General features: G+C 33.1%; 1 protein-coding gene across 7 annotated transcripts in view; it reads left to right on the top strand.

The window, feature by feature from the left end:
• KIAA0825 (KIAA0825 ortholog) overlaps positions 1-26,728 on the top strand; it is a 237,522-nt gene that overhangs the window by 84,751 nt on the left and 126,043 nt on the right. For all 7 annotated transcript variants that reach the window (XM_015652513.3, XM_015652514.3, XM_015652516.2 and 4 more), the window contains 6 exons: positions 640-790; positions 3,832-4,022; positions 5,881-6,063; positions 12,240-12,350; positions 16,484-16,623; positions 25,068-25,256. In XM_015652513.3, coding sequence (XP_015507999.1) covers positions 640-790; positions 3,832-4,022; positions 5,881-6,063; positions 12,240-12,350; positions 16,484-16,623; positions 25,068-25,256 — 965 coding nt within the window. The remainder of the gene's footprint in view (positions 1-639; positions 791-3,831; positions 4,023-5,880; positions 6,064-12,239; positions 12,351-16,483; positions 16,624-25,067; positions 25,257-26,728) is intronic.

The following is a 26,728-nucleotide window of genomic DNA, read 5'->3' as shown; positions in this document are numbered from 1 at the left end:
TTTTGTCTTTAGGTACTAGGAGTCTATTGGTGCACATGTTTCTAGCCAAGTGCAATTTAAAAGTAGAAAAGTGTTTTTGGGGGAGGGACCCTGAAGTAGCACAATTTCTAAGGAGTGTATGACTTATAAGTGGTTATATACACTGTTGAGCTGCTTTCCTTCTGATATTTTACTGTCTCCTGCTGTGTCTTTGTGAGTGGGAAGTCTGAGCCAAAATACTGCTCAATAATTCTCCTTAGGTGTATTATCAAAGAGTTTTAGCAAATACCTATCAAAAGCAATCTCTGTACTCTGTGCTCATGTTTTCTTTGTCACACTCAGTGCTGATGTAATAATTGCTGATGCAAGAGTGCTGCAACACAGAAACTCCAAATAAGTGAATGACAAATTGTACTTGTCTCAGAAAATAGGATGAAGTAATTTATTTCTCATTATTGGTTAAATGAGAATTTATAGACAAGCAGACATATTTTAAGAACTTTTGAAACAAAAAGTTGCAAAACTGAATGCTAGGTTCAATACCAAGAGGAAATTAATGACTGATACCCACTAATCAAAACTATTTGCAGTGCTAGGGATTGTTACATCCTAGTGCACAGCCTTTCAGTCATTGTCTCTTTAATCATTCTCTCTGAACAGACCTCTGTTCCTAGTGCCTGTCCAAAAATATCAGGAATTCATCAACATTCTCCAATTTCAAGTTACGAACTACTGCATCAGAGTTTGTGCTACAAGTATTTTACAGGATGCTGAGAGCCACTACTGGGATGACTACAAAGCTTTTTACGAGGTGTGAGGTTAAGTTTACTATGGGTCCCTTTTACAAAATGTGTTCTAGTGATTGCCAGCTCTCTGACTAGTCAGAAGCATGAGATCAGCATTGTTTTTACACAAGGACTACTGGAATATACTATTTTGAAATATCTACTATTGCAGGCAATTTCCAGAAATGATGTAGGAAAACATAGTAATTTAAAGAGGAGATAGATTGTTACCATGAAGTGTTTGTGTCATTTACTTCATAAAATATTTATTGTGTGTCAAGACATTTATACAGAGCTCAGTAAACAGGACACCATCATCTTAATCTCTAAGAATTTACACTTCTCTCAGAAAGTGTGACATATGGATCCTTTTCTGATAAATTTTTTATCTGATTCTTTGATTTTTATTTTCAATTGCTTCCCCTTTTTACTTCTTGTGAGTAAAGGGTATAACAAAGAAAGGTGGCCAATATAATTACCTACAGCATTCAACAATGTATTTCTGAAATAACCTGTGCCATTTCACTTGCATCTTGAAGTCACAGGTCTATCTATAGCTATAATCCTAATGATTCCATTAAAAAAAAATTAACAAAATTATTTTCATGTATTGGATTTTTTCCTTCATCCTAGCTAAATACAAACATAGGTTAACATACAATGTTTGAAATTATTTTCACTTTATTTCAGAGTGAAATTGTGCATGGGTTTTTATTCAATAATAACTGAGATCTCTTGGAGACAAAGTCTTATCCTTCCATTGCATAATTTTCTGTGTGGGACAATTAGTGTGTTCTGCTAAGCATTTTCTAGAATTCTTTCATGAGACAAAATTCCATCTGATACATGTAATCTGCAGATGAAATATCAGAAGCTGCTCAGTCAGTGACAAAATCTGTGGTGGACAAGGCACGCAGAGCACAGAGTAATTTATCAAAATGTCCATCCCTCAAAGACAAGTAAATAAACATTTCAATTTTGTTTGAATGATAGATAATGAGATAAGAAATGCAGTGGCTTTTGGCAGCTGCTGAATCATGATATGATCTTCATTGTCTGTAGTGCCTATGGTGCTGGGTCTTCATTATTGGTGACTTCACCAATGTAACTTCAATGTAACTTCACCACGGAGAAATAGTTGTCTGACGAGAAAGAATATGGAGTAGCTTAACACTTTTATTGTTACTGAACAGAACCGATGTGTGTAGGAAAGAATGAGGAAAACTGGTGTCTCAGCTCTGTATGTTTGCAGGATTTGAGGTGAAAAGTATGTAATTTTACATCATCACTTCTCTTTTTACTGGGCCATGGGAGATGGCCCAAGGGTGGACCGTGATCTGCTCTGAGTTCCTTCAGGAGGCATGCTGCTGAGCAGATGCTACTTCAATTAACCTCTTGTAGACATCCTAAATGGAAGAGATTGGATTAAGATATATTGCTTGTTACAGAGACAATTCCCTGCCGAAACTTCCAGCAGTGAGAGGTGGCTTCTTCCAACATATAAACTCAGCACGAAGAGTGTGCCACTGGGCCAGGTCTCCAGATTATGTTTTTGAATGAAGCTCTTAGTGTAGCAGACATCTGCTATGGCTGTGGGAACTTATGTTTTCCAACAGTCAAAGAATAAAGAATTGTCTGTTCAGAGATAATACTGAGTGGCTTATGTAATAAAACACAGCTGCTTGTTTCCTCATATATAAGCTAAAAAAAAGGTCACATCTGTTTTTATTACATGAAGCCTGCAAAAATAGCAGATGTTTATCAGTAGAGTTGTCTAAAAATGGCAACAAATAGAAACACAGGTCAGAAAAGGTGTGAATCTCATTTAAATCTTCAGTGATATTGTTGTTTCTGCAGTGGAGGTACAATACTAAAAAAGGGGGAAAGAGCTATTACTTAAATAAACCAGAGTGGAAAACATGAAAAAAATTGTGTTTATAATTACAAAGCTAAAAAGTGAAATTTGTCAACAAGCTTGTTTCTTTTGTTCTTTTTCATAATTTTGGCCACTTTTTAATCTAAAATTCAGTTAAAATATTATGTCAGAGAAAAAGCAAATAGTGACAACTTCCAATAATCTGCTAATGCTTATGCTAATGTATTTAAAGAGAAGCCAGATTATTTTTTGATTTTTGTTTATAAAGAATGCCTACCAAACTCTGTAAGTGTTTTAAAAATTCTGGGGTTATTTTATATTTCTAATAATTCTAAAATATCAACAAATTCTTAAAATATTTCTCAGTTCCTTTGGGATATGAGAACTGAAGATAGAAGTCTCTGTTCTCAAAAAGCTTCATGATAAATATTCACGTGCTGAATCGGTATTAGTTGAAATGTTTAAATGTGAGTTTTTCTGTGAACTTTTTATAAATAATATGGATTAACTCCTGTGATTTTGACTCCTCTGTATTTTTTTCTGTGTCTTAATGGGACAGATATTTTTGGACAGTGAAATATTAATGCCAATGCTGATTCTTTGCCAGAAAATGTTTGGTTTCAATGCATTCAAATTTCAAGGAGAAAAAAATATCATAGTAGAAAAATCTGGTTATCTCTTATCGTTGGTTTAATAGTTCAATTTTTCTTTTCTCGCATATCTGTTATATATAACCAAGGTTTTATAATCATGGTTATGAATTTCTGAATTTCTGAATCTGGGTAAATGCATATGCTTAAGTAATTTAAATAATTATTTTCTTTGCAGACAAAGAAACTGCCCTGTTAGTTTTATCCAACTTATTCTACTGCATACAGAATACTGTCTATGTTTTAAAATGAAACTTCTAACTATGGATTTTGAGGTTATATAAGGATATCTTATGTAGGATGTAAGAGTTCAAATGCTATGGTTTTATTTTGTGGCAGAACTGTAATATTGTGACTGAAATGCAGCATATTTCCTTGCAAATAAAGATGTCTCACATCTTTTCAAAGACTAGTTTTAGCCATCATATTCCTGGAACTCTTTAGCTATTTCCTTTCAGATTGAATTAATTATACCTATAGGAGTTAAATTGACATTTTGGAAGGAGTGGTTTTGTTATGTAATGTGTGCTGGTTTTGATAGGGGGAAAGATGCTCATTCTCTGTCCAGATGTGGCATTACTTCTGCTGTGCTCTTCACCATGATCTATGGACTACTCTGCCTCCTAAGACAGCCCAGGAGATTCTTACAGATGTGCTAGAGCGATCTTTGGATATTCTGTCATCCAGATATTGTCAGGTGTGTCCCAGTTACAAAAGAACACCACAAATCAGGTAATGGTTGTATATTTAATGAACCGTTTTGATGGATAAAAGAAGTAAATGTTCCTTTTCTGTTACTCACAGCTTTGATTCAAATTTCAATGTTATTGAACATGGCAGAGGGAATAGACCAAATCTATGCATTTTGATGTTTATTTTAATAAAATGTATTTTGTATATTTAAGTATATTTAGTAATAATATTGTAAACTGGGCAGAATCAAAGGCCTCTTTCAACTCTCCAAAATGGATTGGTTTGAAAGCCTCACAATGAAAGTGCATTGAGGATTAGTGATGCACGTAAAAAATGTGGACATAATTGGCAATGTCAGGATTAGAAATCAAGTTGTTGATTCATTAAGAAAATTTAATGCGTTCCGGTGGAATTGTGTTTTAATATGACTTTTCAAGTGAAAGAACTACAAGGTCACGTCAAAAGATTTGTCAGAATTTGCCAGTGGTGTAGAAAGAGAGAGGAGAAATGGCTTTCTGTCATTTTAGGAAATAAAAAATAGGAAGCTTTTCTTGTTGCAAGTCTTACATTTTGCCCGAGAGGAGGGTCTTTTTGAGAAATACTGAAGCAGATGCCTTCAAGTGGAAGTTTACCCTACCTTTGTCTTTACTATCCAATGTCATGTTTTACTGAATAAATAGATGTATTTTCTCCTAACAGAATCACAAAGAATTACAGAATGGGTGACATTGGAAGGGACTGCAGTGGATTATGTGGTCCAACCTCCCTGCTCAAGCAGGGTTGTCCCAGAGCACAGGGCACAAGGCCAAGTCCAGACAGCTCTTAGATGCCTCCAGTGAGGGGGAATCCACAACCTGCCTGGGCACTCTGTTCCAGTGCTTAGTCACCCACACAGTGAGGAAGTTCTTCCTTATATTCAGGTGGAATTTCTGGTGCACCAGTTTCTGACCATTGTCTTTTGTCCTATTGCACAGCATTAAAATAAATGCATTGCACCACTATGCAGACTTAAAAGAGTTTGTCATTTTAGAGAGTTAAAGGCACTAAGCAGGTACATGTTCTGTGTGAGTGAAGAGTTATGTGCTGTCATCTAAAGTTTTATTATGAAAAGTATTGTTGTGAAATCTCAAATAACTTGCACAAGATCCTATTCTTGAAATGGGTAGGAAAAAAATGAAGTTTTATTCTACATACCTATTTGTGTGCTCTTTTCCTGTAATAACTTACTGTAATCAGGCTCTTCTATATTTTTGGTACAGAGTTTTGGTACAGAGAGGTTTCCTGAAAACTTGCCTGGAAATTCTTTTGGGGAAGAAGTTCCCTGAAATATGAAAGTATTACTTAAATGTCATAGTAGTCAATTCTATATGAATTTACTTCAAACTACTGAACAAGAAAAAACTTTTTACTGCTGTTCAGGCCAATGACGTGTGATGCACTGCCAGCCAGTATCAACAGGCAACAGATTACTCACATTGTATGATGTTGCATGGAATTAGTTTGGCAAATTGAAGATTAAGTTCTTCTCTTCCTATTTTTTTGCCACATCAGGATTTGAATGTACATTTTAAGTATAAGAAAAACAAAGTTTATATATATTTACTTGTAGTTTAGAAAGTAAATAATTCATGCCTAATGACATTGACCTTTGAAAAATGACATTTGCAAACTTTTAAGTCTTCTTTTTACTAGTTTCATTAACAACATTTCTGTGAAATAGTTGATTTTTTACACAGTAGTGGGTGGAGACTTCCTGTATGACTGAAGAGGAGATTTTAAAGCCCATGCTATGGTTTTGGTATTTTATCCTGTCAGAGACAATGTCTGCTTAATTGGAACTTACCACTATCAAGATGTCTTAAGTAATGTTATTCTTGGGGGGGGTTTTTGCCTACAGAATTGATATTGCAGCAATTTTGATGTCCACTGAAGATATGCTCTGGTCGATTTGTAGTTCTGTGCAGGAGTTTCTGAATCCACACAAAGACAGAGATCTCAAGATCTATAAAATACATAGCCACTGCAATAGTCTGATCTCTGTGCTGGCTATTTTAACTTCACCACTGAAGAATTTGTATGAGTAAGTATGAAATAAATATTCAATTTGAGATAAAATTGCTTCTTGAGTTTACATAAGTAGATCCACAAGGTGAATTTTTGTGTTAAAATCAAATGCAATGCATAGTATTGACAAATTTTATTAGTCTTTGACTATTTCTCAATTATATCCCATATTTATTTTTATGATCTTACCTAAAGCCCAGTTATATTGGCTGAGATTTTATTAGCTTTGGATCAAATTCCTGTGCTGTACATTTTTATTTTTTTTTCTGTTAGTAAAATTGACCATAGTGAATGTCTGGGTTGATTAGTTCTGTGACAAATCCAGCAGAATGTCATTAATTATTACTGTCCCAAATTTTCAATTTATTTTTCCAGTTAGGTCATATTTCTTTTATGGTCTTACCAATCTGAAAACATTTATTACTATGGTACCAAATACTTTGGCGAGGTTTTCAAGGACTTAGTCAATCATCTATTGAAAAAAAATCATATTACTAGTTCAGATTTATCTACTTTAGGCTTCCAGCTAAATCAGAATGTTATGTTGTCATCTGATAATGTTTCTAGAAATACTGGAATGTAAAGATAATTTACTGAAATGATCATCTCATTATATGACCAGTATTCAACAAATATAGTTAAAAGAATAAGAATATAGAATGCCCTTACTTATAAAATCATGTCTTCACAAGTCACAGCTGTAGAAAATGGACATGTAATTTGCAGTGAAATTGGGTCTGAGTCTTTTGTTGATAAAATTCTTCTGTAAATTTGGTGTAAGAGACAATACAAAGTGAGATCACAAAATAAAAAAGAGGGACAACAAAAGCCCAAACTAATGAAGCTACATTCTATTCAACTGGCTTTTATTTTATTATTCAAAGTAAGAAAATTCTAGGAAATACTAGGGTGGAGACCTCCTCCATATAAGCTTCTTTAACTAATTTTTTTTTGTCATGTGTGGGCTTATTTTAATGTTTGTGGGCTCTAAAGAACATGCAAAAATGGATTATAACTGGATGTTTCATGTTATATAACACAGGCTTATGAATAGATAGCAATTTAGGTGACTCAGGAACAGATAGGTAGTCCTGCTGTGGCAGTAGGAACGGAGGCAGAAAAAGACATTGCAATAGCTGTAACTGCTTCTAGTGTCAGTTTTGGTATTTCATCTTTCTTTTATGAAAGCCCTTAAAATGATAGACCAATATAAATGTACAGATAAATTATTTATTCCTTTTATCAATTCTAGTCTCCTCCACTGATCAATATTGTTTAGATATTTATGTATACATAGCATTTCAAAAAATGTGTGCTTTCTGGAAAACTCACAGTTTCAGAACGAAGTGCTAATGAAAAGCTTGGTTTTTATTTTATGTAAAATGCTGCAGGTAAACAACTTGGTCATATAGCTTTCACTATAGTTAGGAATGTGAATTTCATTACCTGAAGTTGCTTATCTGGAGATAAAAAACTTGACATGTGCAGAATATAGCAGCTCATTTAATTTACTAGTACATTAAAAAGTACTCTGCAAATCACCACCAAAATATGGCAGCTTTGTTTAAAAAGAATATGAAAAATCGTCGTATTTTGTTATAATCTTACAAAAATAATATTAACACAGAAGATCGTTTCCATATAGATGATGTGTGTTTTAAAGTAAGTAAAATTGGATATTTTTAATGAACTTCTACTCAGAACTTGTGTTTTCACAATCTGTCACACCCCCTTATCAAAACAATTTTTTTATATTCTATATGTAAATGCAGCCAATATTTGTCGGGAAACCTAGCCCAGTGTCCAAAGTACAAATTAAAAAGTGGCTTGGTCACTCAGCTTAAATGACTATATTCAACTGGAAACACCTTGATACAGTGAATTTTAGGTATAGTACCTAGGTCTATTGCTTACTGGGCTATGCATTGATAGACATTAAGAGTCTATCAATAATAAATTTAAAAGTTATGCCTGATTTTAAAGGAATACTAATCTTTCATCAATTCTCTTTGAAATTACATTGTATAATCACAATTTCCATCTGTTATATTTCCTCTATATCTTTCAAACCTTTGGGAAAATTAAGTAGAAGTGAAATCTTCTTTTCTTTTAAATCTATCATGCTATATTTTGGTACTGTAAATTTTCCCTTAGAAGACTAGAAATCAATTAATCCTTAGACTTTTCGGGAAATTTCTGTGTGATCATAAAAGTGGCAGTGATGAAACATTGTTTTCCAGGAGTTGTGTAATAATATGACTGGCTTATTTCCAACTTACTAGAGAGGCTGTATTCTCTGTTGCTAAAGGGAACTAAAATTATTCAAATTTCTTAATTATTTTGTGGAAATTGAGCAAAACCATAATGATGCTGAAAAATTACTAATATCCGTAACTTCAAATTAGATGATTCTGTTTTCTCATTCCTGATTTTGTGATCTAGAGTTTCTTTTCTGCATGACAAAGTTACTTAGATCCGGTTTGAAATTCACCTATGAATCTTGGGTGGTAAGGTTTAATACTTGTTTTAATGTGCTTCTTTTTTCTTCACCCTTCTATGGCTTTCCTGAAGTATCTTTAGCATAATGGAAATGTTAATTGGAAAGGACTGCTGGATGTTGTCTAATCTAGCCTCCTCCTTCTGAAAGCAGATCACCAAGAGCAGTCCAACATGGCATGTGTCAGCTGAGTCAGTCACACTCCAGGAACTGAAGTTTTACAATTTTTTATTAAGCCTGCTCTACAGCTGCCTTAGTGCAAAATATTACCTCATATCTAGTGTGAACCCTCAAAGCTGCTGGCTATAATTTGCTATATCACATCAGCCCCCACTGACAAAAGTCGGGTCAGTGTTGTCTTTGTAATTACTTTTTGGGTGGTTGTAGGCTGCCATTAGATGAATTGACACTTTAGCCACCTTTTCAGCAGAGTAAAGGAGTCTATGGGCCTCAAATATTTCTTACAGGTGATTCAGTTTAGTCTTCTGCAGTTTCCTCACATCCTCCTTGAACTGTAGGCGCAAAAGCTGGACAAAATATTCTAGGTAAGGCTTAAACTGTTGACAAGCAGATGAATTACTATCTTTGTTTTAGTTGCTGTGTTCCTCCTAATGAAGCCCAGTTGAGTGTGATTTGAATTTTTTCTAGTGATAATATACTGTTGCCTTGTCTCCAGCATTCTGCTGCCCATAAACCGCAGGTTTGTGGTTGGGTAGGGTGGCACTCAGACAAGTCAATTCCCAGCCTAGGTTATCTATTGTAATTCTGTAGCTAAACAGTTGCTCTTCACCTCAGTCGACTCTGTGAATTTCTGTTGGCCCAGTCATCCATGTGTAGGCACTCAGCTGCTGTGTTACTGTTCACTAAACCGTTCCCCCAGTTTAGTGTCACCTGAAAATGTCCTCAGCAACTGTTCTGTGTCCACTTTTGTCCATGCTGTCAAAGGACCTGTGAACAATGAGTCTCTAGAATGTGCTCCCCAAATCCACTGAGTGTTGCTGTTTTCTTGCTGCTTACTCAAACCTCTGAAATAAGGATTTTCATACTTCTGAATTTCCAATCATCTTAGTCTTACTCACTGACAAGATTGTTAGTGGGATTTCATGTAGTGGGTCACACAGTTTCAGTGCTGCCTGTGATGAATACACAGAAGACTCCAATGCCATTCTTGACTCATTAGTTTGTAGAGGAGTGAATTATCTGGGCCTCAAAGTAGAGACTGTCTTCTGCCTCAGGTTGAGGTTTGCTCTGGAGCAGATCTATTCTTGCACTTGTTCTGGTATTCTTTAGTCTTTTGTATTGAGTAGGTAATGATTGTCTGTAAAGGAAGAAGATAAAGAGTAAGGTGGATGCATGTTTCTGTGATTTCATACTATGAGTTGTTACATCTTATTTTCTCAGCAAGAAGTCAGGCAACTTATTTAAATGTTGAGAGGCATTTAGAGAGTCTATTGGCAAAATTGCTCTCTATTGTCATAAATTCAATGTCATTCGTATTTAAAGACTGAAAACATTTCTCTTTAATATATGAGTTATAACTCATGAAGTTGCTTTTTAGTAATGTTTATTCCTTATACAGAGAGAAATCATACAAATACTACAAGGAAATATCGTTAGGATGCATCTTGTTGGCATCTTGTTTCTTCACACCTGCACTCAGGTTTAGAGGATCAATTCTCACCTTGTCATATTCTACTGAAGAATAAAACCACTATAACTTTAAATCTTGCTGTGGTATTAAATCTGCTCTCCACTGCTTTGAGATAATAGGCAGCTGCTTTAGCATAATTTGAACCAAAAACAAATGTCCTACTAGCTATTATTACTTCTGTCAGAAGAATAGTTGAACAGAAGCTGCCAGAACAGTCTGGCAGAGAGTTGGGGTTTCCTGGCAAGAATTAGCTAGCCAGCAGTGGACATTAAGAAATGATGTCATGAAAATTACTATATTATCATTAGACACTTGATTTTTTAATAGCATTTGCAGCTATTCTAATATTTAAACAATATTTAAAATCCTCAGATTATCTCTGTCTCACTTCAAAAATTTCTGTAGAGATTTTGGTATAGGCAAATAAGTCAAAATACAAAAATCTGCCCTGTGCTTCTCCTTAGGATACAGCTAATAAATCATATTTAACAAGCTGCTTTAGTCCAGAATTCTCTCAAACAGTTCTTACACAACCAGTAGACAAGATGTGGTCTTTTTTTTTTTTTTTTAAGAGATTTCTAACCAAAATATACTTATCACACTTTTGTGTAGGATGTTTGCTCTATACTTTGCTATATACAGAAAAAAATATTTCAGTGGATAAGAGACAATAAGATTTCCTTTTACTTTCATAATATTGAAACTACTGTCCTTAACATAATTCTTTTTAAGGTAGGGTTCTTCTTTTGGCTATATTAGAATTGTAGCTTTATCTTTAATCTTCAGGTTTTCATGAATTCACAAAGAGCACAAATTCACTGTACTAAAACTTCTCAGATTTTTCTTAGTTAACATCCTCTAGATATCTGTAGCAAATTCTTTCTATTATTTTTTTATTAGTAAGTGTGGTTTCCAAATAAAACGGTCTGTCTTTTAGAGAGGTTCAGAAACTTTACACCTTTACCTTTCTTGTTGAAAAAGTATAATTCTCTTTCTTCTTTCATCTGCGTCTAATAGACATATAGTTATAGTTCTGAATTACTTGAGATGAAAGATAAAAAATTTACAGTCAAGTAAAATGAAAAGTAAGGTGCTTGTGCAGTGATAATTGTTTATATTTAATGGAGGATGTAACAGGCTGGAATTCCTCTCTGCTGGAATTGTAAAAGTGTAAATGAGGAAAAAAAAGAGAAGAGGCCAAGTGGCATCCATACTATCACACATGATTAAATCCTAGTGGCTGCTAGAGACTTGTACAAATACTAATAGTTTATTACTAAACAATAATTAAAGGCAAATATTAGATTAGACAATCCTGTTCTCACACATATCTATATTCCTATCATATAGTTAGTTTATAAAATTTTTCATTTTTAGTATCCACAGATTTTGCTTCTCATACCATTTGAATAAGTGAAGTATTGAAAAAATGACAGCTAGTAACAATCTAGTTCTTCTTTAGTCCTTTATATTTGAAAAAAACCCAGTATTCCATTTCTCTCAAGCCAGTGACATTCCAAAGCTTCTGGTTCAAATTTTTGTCCAGTTTAATCCAAAGTCTATATATGCTTGCATGTCAGTATAATTTCAAAGGACACTTTACATATCATTATTGTGAAAGTATTGAAAATACTATGCATTTTTGTTATTCAGGAAGAGATATAGAAATGAATGACTGAAGAGAAATTTGCTTCTTTAATGCATTTTCAAACATAGTTTGAAAATATGTTACATAGGAATAAAAATAAGAAGAAAACCTGAATAACAGTTATTAGATGCTGAGTTACAAAGAGTGAAGGTAAATAAAATACAGAATTCTATTTTTTACAGTATATAGGTTTGCAATTATGTGTTTGCATACATATATGAATAGTATTTTTCATAAGGTATTTTCTGTCTTCTTTTCATATAGATATATAGATATAGATATACATATACATATAGATAGATAGATAGATATGGATATATAGATATATATACTTAGTAGTAGTGATCCAAGGGGATTTTCAGTCTCCCATGTAACTCAGTATTTGGTTTCTTCCAGGACATTTCTGGATAATTCTGATGAACATCTTCCTCAAGATTTTTCAGAAGTCTTTTATCATCCATTACACTGGTTGTTTTGCATACCATCATCCTGTTTTTTCTTTCTGAAGTGAGTATCAAAAGTTGATTGTTGTAAATGAATCACCAGATAGTCAGGATTAGTCAAATATTGTTACATTTTGAAGAGTATATCTGAATAAATGTCTAATTATTATTCTGATTTTTAAGACATAGCAGCATTTTTAAATTCATTACAGATTTCTCTAATCTTTGAGAGTATGAAGAAAAATTGCACTGAAAGCACTGTATTTTGCTAGTCTGTTAATTATGTTTGATATTTGAATTATCTGTAAGGTTTTCTGGCTTTAATTAAAGATTATATAGTTCTTGACAATACAGAAGTTCAGCACAGTAGCTGTTCTAAGGGCCTTATAATTAAAGGAGAGATAAAGGATGTATGCCCTTCTGTTTAGGATTGCTGTTTTTAAAAAAAATTGGTACATAAATAACTCATTGAACAATATGCTGGTTGATCATAGTTGAATTTTTTGGAGATTATTGAATGGTGAAAAGCAAAAGCTTAACTTTTCTGTATCACTTTTTATCTTTTCTAAGATAATTATGTATGTTTTCTGAGGTGAAATTAAGATAGATTTGAATAAATAACAGAAAACTATTCCAGAGCTAGTATGCACTTAATTTGCATGGAAGAAAGGTACTAAAATACAGAACTCCTCAGTCGCCAAATAGGAAACTGCAAAGTACAAAAACAGGTATATTTCTGAGAAGATACAGTCAGTGTGCCTTTGTGAGAAAAGTCCATAAATAGAGAGAGTCTTATATACTGTCCTGGTGATAATGAGTGAATTATATTGGTAAAATATTTAATGTTCCCTTTTAACAGCACACCTTTCAGCTGCTCAGAAAAAAAAAAAAAAAGTGGAGGACTCTGTATCTAATGAATAATTCTGAGGTGTTTCAATTTTCATTGCAGAAAACTATTTTAGAACATCTTTCATCAATTCATGGATTGTTTTCTGATTTTACATCTTATATCGAATTAAAATTTGTGTTTACCATGTATAAAAAAATTGGAAGCACATGCCATTTTATACCACTAAACTGTGGCCACCTGATTTTTAGCTGATGACTCTAACCTGTCATACTTAGATATTAGTCTCCCCAAGCTTGCTATGTAAAAAAAAAATAAGTTGCTAGTTCTTGAAATTAATTTGTTTACTATGTAAACTGATTTCCTACATTATTTTTCATTGCTGAAAATGGCTACGGTCTGTTTAATTTTATCAATTTGACTCCAGCATCAATGTCAAGGTTGTTGCCATGAATTAGCATATCTGCTTGCCTTATAACATCTTGAACTTAGCACATGAGGTTTTCTTTCTTTCTTTCTATCTTGAATACAAACCAAAATAATATAGTTGGTTATCAAAATAAATAATTACTGATAATTTATATTCTTTTAGTGGTAATTGTGATTCCTTAGTGGTAATTGTGATTCATTCTTTGCCTCACTTGGGGTTTATAATTATAATTATAATTATACCATTTGCAAATCAAAGTTGGGGTTTTTTTCTTCTACTGTACAAAACAGGACATTTATATGTGTGATATTTATATGTACTTCACCTTTTGTCACTTTTTATGAGGCTAGTCTTATTTTCACTAGTACTGAGCTATGAGGGTGAGAGAACATATGTCTCTCCATATGCACATTACAAAAGTTCTCAGCGCATTTATTGGTGCTAGCTTCATGGCTGTAGGGAATGTCTGCTATATTTTATTTTTCCTCCAAGTGAGTCACACCATTGTACATTTCAATTTGCAAGATGCTTAAGGAGCCAAGAACTGGTGTATATTACAACATGATAACTTCCCATCTGGTCAATGACAGACAGCTTTTTTTATTCAATTCAGATACTCTAAAAATGTAATTTATTTTTATAGGAATTTAAAATACTATTCTTCATAAATCTAATTGACCCAACTTGTCACTTATCTTTTGAAGTCAATGAGTGGCCTTGTTAGATAGGATAACATGACATTAAAGGAAGAGAAAAAAATTAAACTGGCCCAATTTTTTTAACTGAATTAGTGAAGAGTTGAGTTTGCTGCCAGCCATAGGATTAATTCTAGTCCGAATATAGTAACTGTTTTAATTTTAATTACTAACTACTGATTAGATTATATATACTGATAAGAATATATTATATCTACTATATAGATTATATATATATAAAACTAATCTTGAACATACAGAAATTAGAATAATTCTTTTAGGAGTGCAAAGTCCTAATGTTTAAATACAGTATTCATTTTAAATATGGAGAATTTACTTTGACTGCAAGTTCTATCAATATTTAAATGTATATGTGTATATATTTCTGATAAATATTAATACAATCTAGTATGTGCTAATGTGCAAATGTAATTGTAGAGTCAGTGCTACACTATCAGCAAAACATATAAAGTACCAGATGAAAATCCAAAAAGCTGTACATCAGGTTTTCTGGCACAGACATTGCTTATGAAGTTAGAGGTATTTCCTTTAATATTAAAAGTGCAAAGGCTGAGGTGTCTAAAATCTTCCTTTACTAAAATGACCATTGCAGTGGAGTTTTTTCATAATAGTGGGATGTAAGGCCCTGCTGGAAGATGGGTGCTATGGTTTCCTTCAGTGACTCCAAGGCTGCCCTGTGAGATAGGTGGCATACTGCTTTTTCTGGTAATGGAAACATAGACGTATGAGGGCCTAAGCTAGAGGAGCGTATCAGATGACATTTTCTTTTCCAGGACTTGTAGATTTGTATTGAATATATTGTATAAATAGCAGCTTTGACTCAATAGTGAAGTGCTTGTGCAGTCTATTTTTCTCATATGTGTATTCAAGCATAGCTGAGTGGTGGCACATTTGGCTAAGTCAGAGGTTGTAAAAGTATGCAACTTAATGGAGAGGTACCCCTCTGTTAGAACAACCACATGAGACTATTTTAGTTCTGTCACAAAAGTTATGTGTAAATGGCACATAAAGTGTTTTAGCAGAGACATATAAATACTTCTCTAGTCTGACTGGAAAATGTCAGATTGAAAACCTTCTTTTGAAGAAGGTTTCGACTGATGTTGAAGATGTTTTTTGCATACTGGCAGATGATATTTATACCTGCCTAGTCAATGCATCAGTCCGTATCAAGTACTTAAAATCACGCATGTAAAATTCATGTGCTTAAAAGTTTATCTATGAGGTGCATAAAGTTTCAGTGTTACCAACTATTGTATAAACTTGGAGCCAAAAAAATAAATAGAGTGGCTAAACATAAATTAAAATTTAATTTTAAAAGAACCTTCAAACTAATAAAAACTTAGACATTAAAGGAAAAAAACCTATCCACAATACAATTTTGAAAACTTATTTTTGAAAATGTTTCAAGAATACTAAATACAACAGGCGGTAAACATTTGGCAGGATAGATGAGTTTGTTTGTTAGTTGTTTAACCATAATGTGAGTTTAGTGATTGGTGTCGGGTCACTGGCTGTGTTCAGAGTAAGCCCTGGAATAGTATTTGGAAACCTCAGTTTTTTAGAACATTGGAATCACAAACAGAAAATAAACTGCAAACAGAAAATAAAGTGCAATATTTTTAAAAGCTAATAAATTTGTACTACACCTTCTCACTTCTCGCTGCTGGCAAAGCAGTAACTCAACCAGTCTAATATTTCTTGTGGATCTTTCAGGACACATAAAAATTGAACAACCTAAAGTGAAATTTTGCAACCCCTTGGAGTATTTTCATTGCCTTTTACTTAAGAGCTTTATATGCTTCATCAAGGACAGACACTTCAGATCTCTTACTCAACAATTACTGCAATAGTAAACAAAAATAATAACCTTACATTTATTCAACTGCAAGATAAAAAAAACCTCCTTTTTGCCTGGTTGAACAAGATAAATACAGTTTCATAAAAGAGATAAACAACACAGTTGTTTTGTATCAGATGTAACTGTGGCAAACTAACAAATGTCAGTTTGCTTTTAACTAGTTGAAATTAAGTGTAATTCCTTCTCTGAGCTGCTTTAAAGTAAGGAAGCATGAAAGTATTTTCAGAGTGATCTGGGAGGAGTTGACACTTAAGGGAGTTAGTGTTACATATGCAATTTAAAGATATTGATTTCACAGATAAATTAACTATATTATTCTTTCTCTTATTATCTTACATTTTGAAAGGACTCCGTCAACCAGAGAAATGGCAGCCCAAGGTCTACTGAGGCTGCTCTTATCCCAGCCATACTGTAATTTGAGCTTGCTTTTGGAAACATTGCTACACCATGATTGTCTCTTAGTGAAAATTTTGCTGAGAAGCTCAAGTAAGTATTGATACTGTCAATCCATATAAGAATACCAGTGAGAAACACAAATTCATTATTAACTACTTAAATGCTGGGGGAAGGCTGTCAACAATTTTGAGGATTAGGTACCCATTTACTTACAAGTAAATTTACTTACTTACCCATTCAAGAAGTAGGACACTTCTTGAATGGGTATATAGATAGAAAATTACTTTTTTTAGTGAGAATTTACACTCAACCAGTGTATTAATAATTTCAAAGCAAACTGCAATGTTATAAAACAGGCTGCTATAATAAATGCAAAAGAGTCAAAATGAATTTGAGCTTAATAGAGCTTTGATACCACGACTACTGTATACAGGTTTTTGAAAGTGTGGATGAGTAGTCTAAGAGACCACTTTAAAAATTACTTCTGAACAGTGGAAAGCTTATTAGATGTTTTGTTAAAGTTATTATATGCTCGTCACTGTAGGCATTCTAGAATTACAGATATATACTTCTTCTTGTTAATTCTTTAATGATGTTTTGAAAGTAGAATAAAGAAACCAAATTTTTATTTGCATTCTGATTGTATTGTGTTTGAAGCAACAAACTGTTGCTTATTTGCATTAGTAGTTTGCAGATCAAATTATTGTACTGTCAAATAGTTAATGGTATAATAATTACCTATTTGACTTAATGTTGCGGGAGCAAGAGAGTCTTGGTTTATTTTTTGGCAAACAAGTTCTTCTTATTATCAGAAAATTATTAGGTTCACATAAGATTTTATATATTTATATTTATGTTTATATGTATTTATCTATATATCTATCTATATAAAACATAATTTAGTTCAGTCACTTTAAAATGGTCTAGTATTTGTCAGGAGTACATCATCTTCCACTTCTGTCATGCATCTTATTGAGAGCTGCAGTGCATACACTTGACTATTCAAACACATGTCATCTTTTAGAAAGGCTGACAAATGTTTGATCAGGGTCATAGTCTTACCCTAGTGTTATCCAGTATTGAGTTTTGCTATCTGTTTAAATTATTACAGGTAATAAGTGACAGAATATATTAGTCTATTTACTGGCCAACCTCCTAAGCTTTAGGGAAATCCATGTTACTTTGAATTACAAAATGTGTTATTTACACAGGCTTTATTCATGTAGCTTCAATATTGGAATGAATAAACTTTCAGCTTAGAGGAAGTCAGTATTTGTGATAACCCATATCATCTAAATTAATTTCAGTGTGATTAATGACAAAAAAATTGTATTTTTTTATTCCTTCTCCTCTACAGCTAAGCATGCCATAGTTTTTGAACAATTTGCCCTAGTGATAACAAAACTCCCTGGTATTTAATTCCATAAGAATTCTTTATAAAGGAAAAGCCTTCTTACATTTTTTATATTCAGTCTTTCCTTTTCCTTTTAAAAACAGGCCAGAAGGCAAAACATCTTATGTATTGATGAATTTTTCTGTACTGTTTTAACACTTTGGGATACTCAAAGTAGACATCATTCAAACACATTAAATTTCCCATTGTTCTTATGGTTGTACCATGGGGAGATTCAGAAGGAATGTATATTGCATATCATAGTAGGGAGTACTGTTGGGATTGCCAATGTTCTTTCAGTAGAAAGAGTATTTGTAGAGAAGCTATGTAGGCATGATTCATGTTGCTAAATATTATAAGGATGTTGTATTTGTTGAAGCTATTGAAACACCATGTATATGATTATATACTATCTGGACAGGAAGATGACAAAAAGTGCACTTTTGTTATTTTTTTTTGCAATATGATATATGAAATGCACATAAAAATTGAAATATGGAAATATGAAGTTGTTGCTTCAAAAAATACTCAAGATAATAAATCAGGTTACCCAGAACTGAACCATTTGTCTTCAGTGAGTATGGCTACTGCATGCAGGCAACTTTGAAAAAATGGTTGAAAATTTTGATATTCGTATTTGACCTCTGTAACAAGCTATGAGTCTGAATAACCTAGGTGTGTTAAGTTACAATGCCATATAATCCTAGAGTTTTTTCTATAAGGTTCAACTTTCTTCAAAACATGTTCTTGAGTGAGTAAAGGGTCTAAGGTCTCTGCTGTGTCTTTGCAGAGAGAAATAGTGAAGATAGCTGTACAGTGTTAATTTTCTGACAAACTATCATGCAATTTACAAAATTTGCAGATTTTTTTTAACCAATATTGCCTTATTGTTCATGGATATGAAATAGAAGTGGATTATTTTGACAAGCAACAAATAATAGAAGAAAAAAGGAAATGGTGTCTGTATAAAATAAGTAGCTGAATCCAGCAGATGCTGACATGAAAATAGGAAGGATGAAAGTGAATTCTGAGCATTTCTGCTAGATTTGCACTAAATATACAACGTGCCAGTGGAACAGTCTGTGACTACTAGTTTGATAATCATTATTTCCAGGAATCAGATGTTTTTCCTTTGCATAATTAAGCAAACAGTAATAGTTTTATCAGATTTCAGTGGCCCAACACAGGATTAATACCAGAGGGAACCCCATCAGACAGTGGACACCTGGCCACTTATGAATAGCAGATAAGACAGCAGTCACTAAAAAACTGTCACTGAGAAATTGTCAATAAGGCACATTCCAGACCTTCAGTCAATCCTTGGGTCTCATATATTTGTTTAAGAAGAGACAGTTGTATCAAATAGATGATGAACAATAGAAAATGCAATGTTTTATAGTCTTATAAAGAATCTTATTCATTACCGTAAAAACTTGAGACTCCAGTTGTTAGAGAAATTTTATTTGTCTTTCTACACACAACCTAAAGTGAGCATTGGTTTGTGGAAATAAATTGTAAGAAAACTGCATTCACAACAGGACCAGGTCATTAGTAGTTTCAGCTAATGTTTTTGGCTAGCACAATACATATTTGAAAGACTACGAGAAGACAGTATTATTTAGTCTGTACATCTCAACACAGATGTGATTCTGGGCTCCACTAAAATTTTGAAATAAGAAGAGATAGTAACATTTACAAATATTCTGTAGTAAGTCTAAGGCTGAAAATCTGAAATTGTACCCAAATAAATGTGATTTGCTTCAAAAAGAGATCAATTATCTTGCACACGTAAGCAGGCTGGGGAAGGGAAGATTTCCACCAAGAAAACAGAATTGGATGGTACATCATTAGACAACTTACTAGACACTAATAAATATGAAGAGCTTTCTAAGACCATTCTTTTATTAACCATTTTCTGGCAAGGGAACTTGGAAATGTATTTGTAGAACTAGAAGGTTTTTTTTCCTGCACTCCAGTTCTTTGCCCTCTTTGAAATAGTTCTCTAACTGCCATGATGTATAATGTGTCATTTTAAGGTAGATTTTAAGTACTAATTAATTTTTAATCAAACTTAATTAATTACATTTTAGACATATCAGAGTAAATAACACTTGTTTTTTGTGAGTTATGCTAAAAGAATAGTGAAAAGTGGTAACCACCAATTGGCCTCATTTAGGAGACTGAACTGTTAGTGGCAGTAGTGAGTTATTTCAGAAGAAAATGTACATGCCTTACATAAATTTCCAACTGCATCAAAACTCTGGCATTGTTAAAATCTGTAACAATTTGACACTTTTATTTCAAGTTCATGAGGGTCATTCTTCTTATACTTTCATTGTACTTTCTCATACTTCATTGTACTTTCTTCTAATGGCTCCTTGGATTTAATAATCCTATGTCATGGTCTATCACACAAGTGAAAAAATTAGCAACTGTTGTAGTCCCAGGGCTCAACCACACACCACTTTCAGGAAAAATAGTCTTGCAGGTTTTGGTCACAAAACTTAGATGTTAGTCTGTAAGCCAACCCTCATTAGGAGAGCAAAAGTAAATCTCTTAGAGTAATTTATATCTTTGTGGAGAAATAGATCTCTTCTCCAGGTATTTTGTGGGTCATCGAATACAAGGCTTGTGGGTACCTCTGAAAGCTTTTTCTTGATAGCAGTTGGTGTCATAGTAGCCTAATGGTTAGAAGATTACTTTAAAAGTGGCATCTCCTCAAAAGTTCCCTCTGACCAGTGAGCTTACTGAATTCTGTAAGGGATTCAATGAGGGATGTACTGAAGCGATATACTTCTAGCTGGAAGATAAGCAAAAAAGGGACCTTAATACAGATACGCTGTTCCATTTGGTGACTTTCCAGCAATAAGCTGGAGAAAACAGTAAACAGATTTTATGGAGTTTCTGAAAACCTATATAGGATTTCCTGCTTGGACTATCGTGGGCCCCTACTGTGAATCACTTACCTTTTCTTGACAGAATGTGAAGATAGTGTCAGATACATGTGTGATAGACCTGGTGCCTGTGATATATGGTCATGTGGATAGCTTTTCAAAAATTTAGGAATTTCTGATAGGAATTTCGTATTACAGCAGAGCTCTAGACTGAATAAGAAAGTAAGCTGTAAAGTAGACTTTTGAGAAAGTAAATTGTTTAGTATCTATCCCAATACATGGAGGAACACACAAGGCAGCTACTGTGACCTTAGGACTACATTCAGTATTGTCTTATCAAATTTTGGCTGTCAGAATGTCAAACTTTCTGCATACTATCCCATAAAATCACTACTGCAGGTACTCTGACAGTAATTTTTTTTCTATTGGCCATAGATAAGAGACAGATTCTACAGAAGTCACTGAATTTCATTAATGGAAATTCATTAATGGAAACTCAGAAATTGATTAATGAAAGCTTCTTCTCAGATAGTTGAAAATAAATTGTTTAGTGAGAAAAAATTCTAAATGGAGCTGAACTAAATTAAAGTGCTGTGGCACCGATGACTTATATAGCTAGAGAAGTAGTTTGCTGATATGTTAATAATTTATGAGCAGATGATATAAGTGTTGTTAAAGTTTTTTTGCCATGTTGAGCCTTTTAGTTGTCATAAATTTAGGATTGTTTGATTCACAGGTAGCAGCTAATACAGGGATTATTATAATTTGGAATATATTAAATTGAAAGGCGTAGGTTTAAGATCTGGGGTTTATTCAGTATAGGAGTAACATGACCCTGAAATTAGTTTACATGATTAGAATATGGTGGTGGTAGCAAGAAAATTGTGGGTTCAATCCCCTAGAGGCCATTTACTTAAGAGTTGGACTTGATGACCCTTGTGGGTCCCTTCCAACTATTGTTGTATTCCAACTATTCTGTGACTCTTCCATGAAACTATGATGTAAAATTTCTCCTTGGAATTTAAAACTAAAATAATACACCTTCTGCCAAAATGAAGCCATGTTCAAAATTACAATAGATTTTAACTGTCATTGGAGAGGAGCAACTCTGAAAGAAAGGTAAAATGATCTACCAGGTCAAATAAAGTAAAGGAACAGAAATAAAGTCAGTGACAGAAGAAGCACTGAGGATGTAGTATACTGCAGAGTGCCTGCTGAAGGATTTGAATCTATAAAAAAAATAGAACATTTCCTTTTTGCATTCTTTATATCTTCATCAGTTGCTGTGATTTAAAGAAACTTGTAAATATAATGAAGAAAGCAAAACTTTCATACTCTTTGCAAAGTTAAGACAAATATCAGAAATAATTAATTCCATCTTCAATTCCTCTTCCTAAATGAAACAGCATGTATGAATTCGAGTTTTGACTACCTCTTTTGGTCAAAAATACAGCATAAATTTTTGTATCTTGGCTGTTGTGTATGGATTAACTGGGGAGAGTGAAGTCTAGAGTCAGTAACAGAGGATTTTTTGAATTCTGCAAGATTCATTTTATGGCTAGACTAGTCAGATGAGTGCTGGATGAGTGATAATGTTGGCAAATTACTGGATGGTATTTCTATCATTAAGAAAGAAATACGGGTAAATTGCACTTGTAAGCCTGCCTTTCTGAAGTTATGTTTTTAAAATGTGTGGTAGTATCCCAAGAGGTTTAGTGCATTATTTTGTCATAGGAAGAATGATTCATTGTGAATGGTTTGGGCATAGCTGTTATTCAATAGATACATAATTTTCTTATAGAGATATTTATTAAGAACAATAGTATTCTAATATATTTTGGTACCTTTTGCACATATAGAACATCATGCTGTATGGAAATAAAAAAACTGCTGATTTTTTTTTATTTTAGCGGGTATCTAGAAAAATATATAGCCATATATATGTATAAATGCTAAGTCTAGCTAAAATAAAGAAGCATCTTCTTTGAGCTAGCTATGGGAGCTTTAGGTTTCCTTCACAAGTTAGCTTTTTCTATACAAATGCAGTCAGTGATAAAAGATACAGAGGTATAGAGGGAAGCATCCCAGGGCAGTAAGTATAATACCTATCATATAAATTCTGCTCTATGTAATAATTAACAAGAAGGCTGCATTGGAGTTCAAACTGAGATGAATATTTAATGTTATGACAGGTGAGCTAATAAATGTATAATAAAAAATCTAAGGCATGAGAAATATACATCTCTTTCTGTAGACTCCTAATTCATAATATTTATCCAGCTATACTGATCTGCTAGCTAAACTTTGCAAATTACATTATCCTTAAGGTCCCTTCTAACCAAAAGGATTCTGTGTTTCTATGCCCACTTATCAACCAGAAAACTCATTTTAACCTGAGCTTTCAGGCTGTTCTTATAACAAGGACAACATTTACATCAGGATAAAGCAAGAAAAAGCTGATGAATAATGACTAATCTTATTATATTTAGCCACAGAATGATTTAGTAGTGGATTCATAGATTTTTGCTTAAAAGCACAAGAGTTGCATTATGTAGTAGTTATAACAAGATGTATGTATAGCCCGTTCTACAGAATTCTTTTGTGCTCTTTTCTCTTTATCTAAATCTTTTGGTAGCATTAATTGATTAGTAAAGTTATTAGCAAGTTGTGATTCAAACTTTCCATGCAGCATAGGCATAGAACAAATTTAGGCTTAATTTCAAGTCATAAACACCTTTCAACAAATTTCCCATCATGTACTGTAAAGACAGTTTACATAGTTCTTGAAATCTTAGCAAATCTCCCCCTAGAATTTGATTAATTTTTAATTAATAATAAATAAATAAATAAATAAATAAATAAATACTTAAAGTAATAGAACCAAAGTTCATTTCAGATTTTCATCTCATTTGAACTGTTTTTTCTGCTTTAATGGTTATTTCTTTTTCATACATAGCCCTAGTTTGAGTGAATAAGTGGAATCCATTTGATTCTTCACTTAGAATCATCTGTCATTGAAAACAATATATGTCAGCTCAGCTCATAGGAAAAAAAAAAAAGCTGATTAAAAAACTGTCTTATTGCTCATCTTACATTGGGGAAAAAAAACCCCACCATAGCTTATTGGTTATGAAATCAATGATCATGTTTTTCAGCTTTCCACATCCTCTGTTTCTACTAAGGTTGAATACTCATCTAGACTTAATGAGTTAGAGTAATGCATGAATTAGGTTGTTGGAATTCAGAAGAGAGTAAAATGAGATTTTTTTTTAGTTCTCAAGTCATTCAAAGATGGGCTGAAAACAATGATTTTTCATTATGGTAGATTTTGAAGGCTTCCATCTTTCTCCTCCACGGGTTGCTAAGGGTAAAAACAAACAAACTGGCAGAAAGCAATGATATTTTATAGTATAATTTTGTCTAAATACTTTTTACAGAAACCATTGTTTTTGCAAACTAGAAATTTCAATTAAGAGTATTTAACAGATTATGGCTCTGGGCATTTCTCATGGTTGTTGACATTGAAAGCATATTTCACAAAAAGTGGGAAGTTCAGGTCTTCAACAGTAGCACAAGTCAAAGTCATTGAATTGCATTGATTCCTGGAGTTTTAAACAAATCCGTATCTTTCAGCTGGGAGATTGTGTAATAATAGTTATCAGAAACATTTGTAAATATTTTAAAGAAATTATCACTGAACTCTGATAATCATTGCTTATCTTTAAAATCTGTATCTTAGCGGGGCTCAGATTTTGTTTTGTGGAACTGTTTTATTCTGAGTTTCATTTTACCCTGAAAAACAAAGCCAACACATTTTGGGGAATATGGAGCTGCTACTTTTCTTAACTTTTTATATCTAAATAGGATTTTATTATTTCATATGACTATTATATAAGAAAGAGGAGTTCAGCAGTAATAGCTTCTTGACTGTGATTCCACATTTCTGATTAATCTTCAGTAAACAATCAATTTCCAATTATAATCAATTTCAATTTAATTTTGCATTAAATACATATATTCCATAGTTTGAAAACATGCTTAAGTCTGTTTTTTATTGGCTACACATAATTCAGGAAGACAGTCAACTGTCATTAGGCAGAGAAAGATCAGATTTCAGTATCTGTAAGTGTTATTGTTTGAAATACTATTCAAATATGCTTTGTAGTTTGTTTTGATTAATACTATCCATTACTGAGACCTTGAATTACTTGGAAATCATTGGAACCATGTTTTTGTTTATTTTGAAGGAAATGAAGCATTAAATTGTGATGAACAAAGTTCTCTCTTGGAACAGGAAAATAACAAAGAGTCTACTCTGATTCAAACAATCTTCACAGTATTGTCTTACTGCACTTTATCACCCAAATCTCTTGGCATTGCTTTTGAGTCCTACATGGAAAAAGAGCTCCTGTGGAACTGCTTATACAATATGACAGGTATTTAATTTATTAATAAGCATTTCAAATCTGATGTTAAATGTTCATCTTCAGACATGTAGTGAGCATTATTTTTACCATAATAAATCAGGTGAAAGTATGTTAGCTTACTTGATAATTACAGTATTATTGAAGGGTTTTGTGCAGTCAGGCCATGGTAGGAGTGGTGAAAATTCTGAAGAATGCGGAGGTTCCAGAGCAGTGTTGTTGACCAGGCATCTGATGACCTCAAGTGTTTGTCTTACCAGCAGACCGGCTGCAGAACATTTTTGTAGATCTTTACCAGTAGAGGTTCTTCATCTTTATGCATTTAACAACTCCAAACCTTTGCCACAATTTAAAAGTAAGAGGAGTGAAAAAGAAGAGTGGAAAAAGAGAAGGAAGGACTTCTTCTCCTACTGAGGGAGAAATAATCTGATGAGCATACAATCTCTGGTGTCAACAGGCACTCAGCCTCTTAGTTTTGTGTTGAGTGGAACAGCTGCCCTCACAATTAGAGCAACTAATTTTATCCCCAAGGAAAAACAGTATTCAACCATAAAAGAGAGGTGAGATTTAGAAGGCTGATATTGCAAATTATGGATCAAAAGCAGGAGGACTCAAAATAAGAGGATGAAAATGGGAGAGTACAGGAGGGGAAGTAGAATTATGGGTATCACAAAATAGAAAACAATGATAAAAGTGCTCAGGTACTTCTCAGAGAAAAATGGGATTCCAAAAAGTAGTTTAACATGTAAGAGGAAGCAAAACAGAGAAGTGGTACATGGAAGGTTATAGAAAGATCATGATGAGATCAGCAAAAAGTAGACAGAAGCAAAAGTATGAGCAAAGGATCTAAAGATCTAACATGTCAAAGCACATGTCTGATAAGCTCTGCAGTACTCTGCTTGACAATTGCAACTCCGTGACAATGCAGTTTGCTCTGGTATTAAGAATGTGGAGAAGATTGATACTTGTTGTAATGTCAATAACTGTATTTAGGATGGTGTTTTGAACATACAATCTTTGATGGCATGCTGTGTTTCTGTTGATTACTATAATTTGTATGTACTTTTGTTTCCAAAATACTTTATTTTTTCCTTTACTGTCTGTAGTATAGCAGTTTGGTTATCTAATACTTCATTAATACTATCAAGACAAGGACATAGGAAAAAAAGATATATCTGTTTGCCTTATTGATTTAAATGTTTTCCATATAAAAAGGAAGACATCAATCAGCTTAAATATAATTTTTTATAAATGTATCAGTGGAGAAGTGAGAATGAAGGAAATAAATTGATTTTTTTTTGTCAGTACTGTATTAAGATGGTACCAAGATGTTTCGCATTATACTCTTTCTTATTTTGTAAGAGATTAATACGTCTAATTTATTATATATCATAATGTTACTTTTTTTCCATAAGAATTCTGAAAACACTTTCTGAAACAGATTTACACAACTGACTACACTTACTGAATAGTTAATAATTTTT

This window comes from Parus major, chromosome Z (assembly GCF_001522545.3).
Source record: "Parus major isolate Abel chromosome Z, Parus_major1.1, whole genome shotgun sequence".
NCBI lineage: Eukaryota > Metazoa > Chordata > Aves > Passeriformes > Paridae > Parus > Parus major.
The sequence above is the reverse complement of the archived record's forward strand: the minus strand, read 5'-3'. Positions and strand labels throughout refer to the sequence as shown.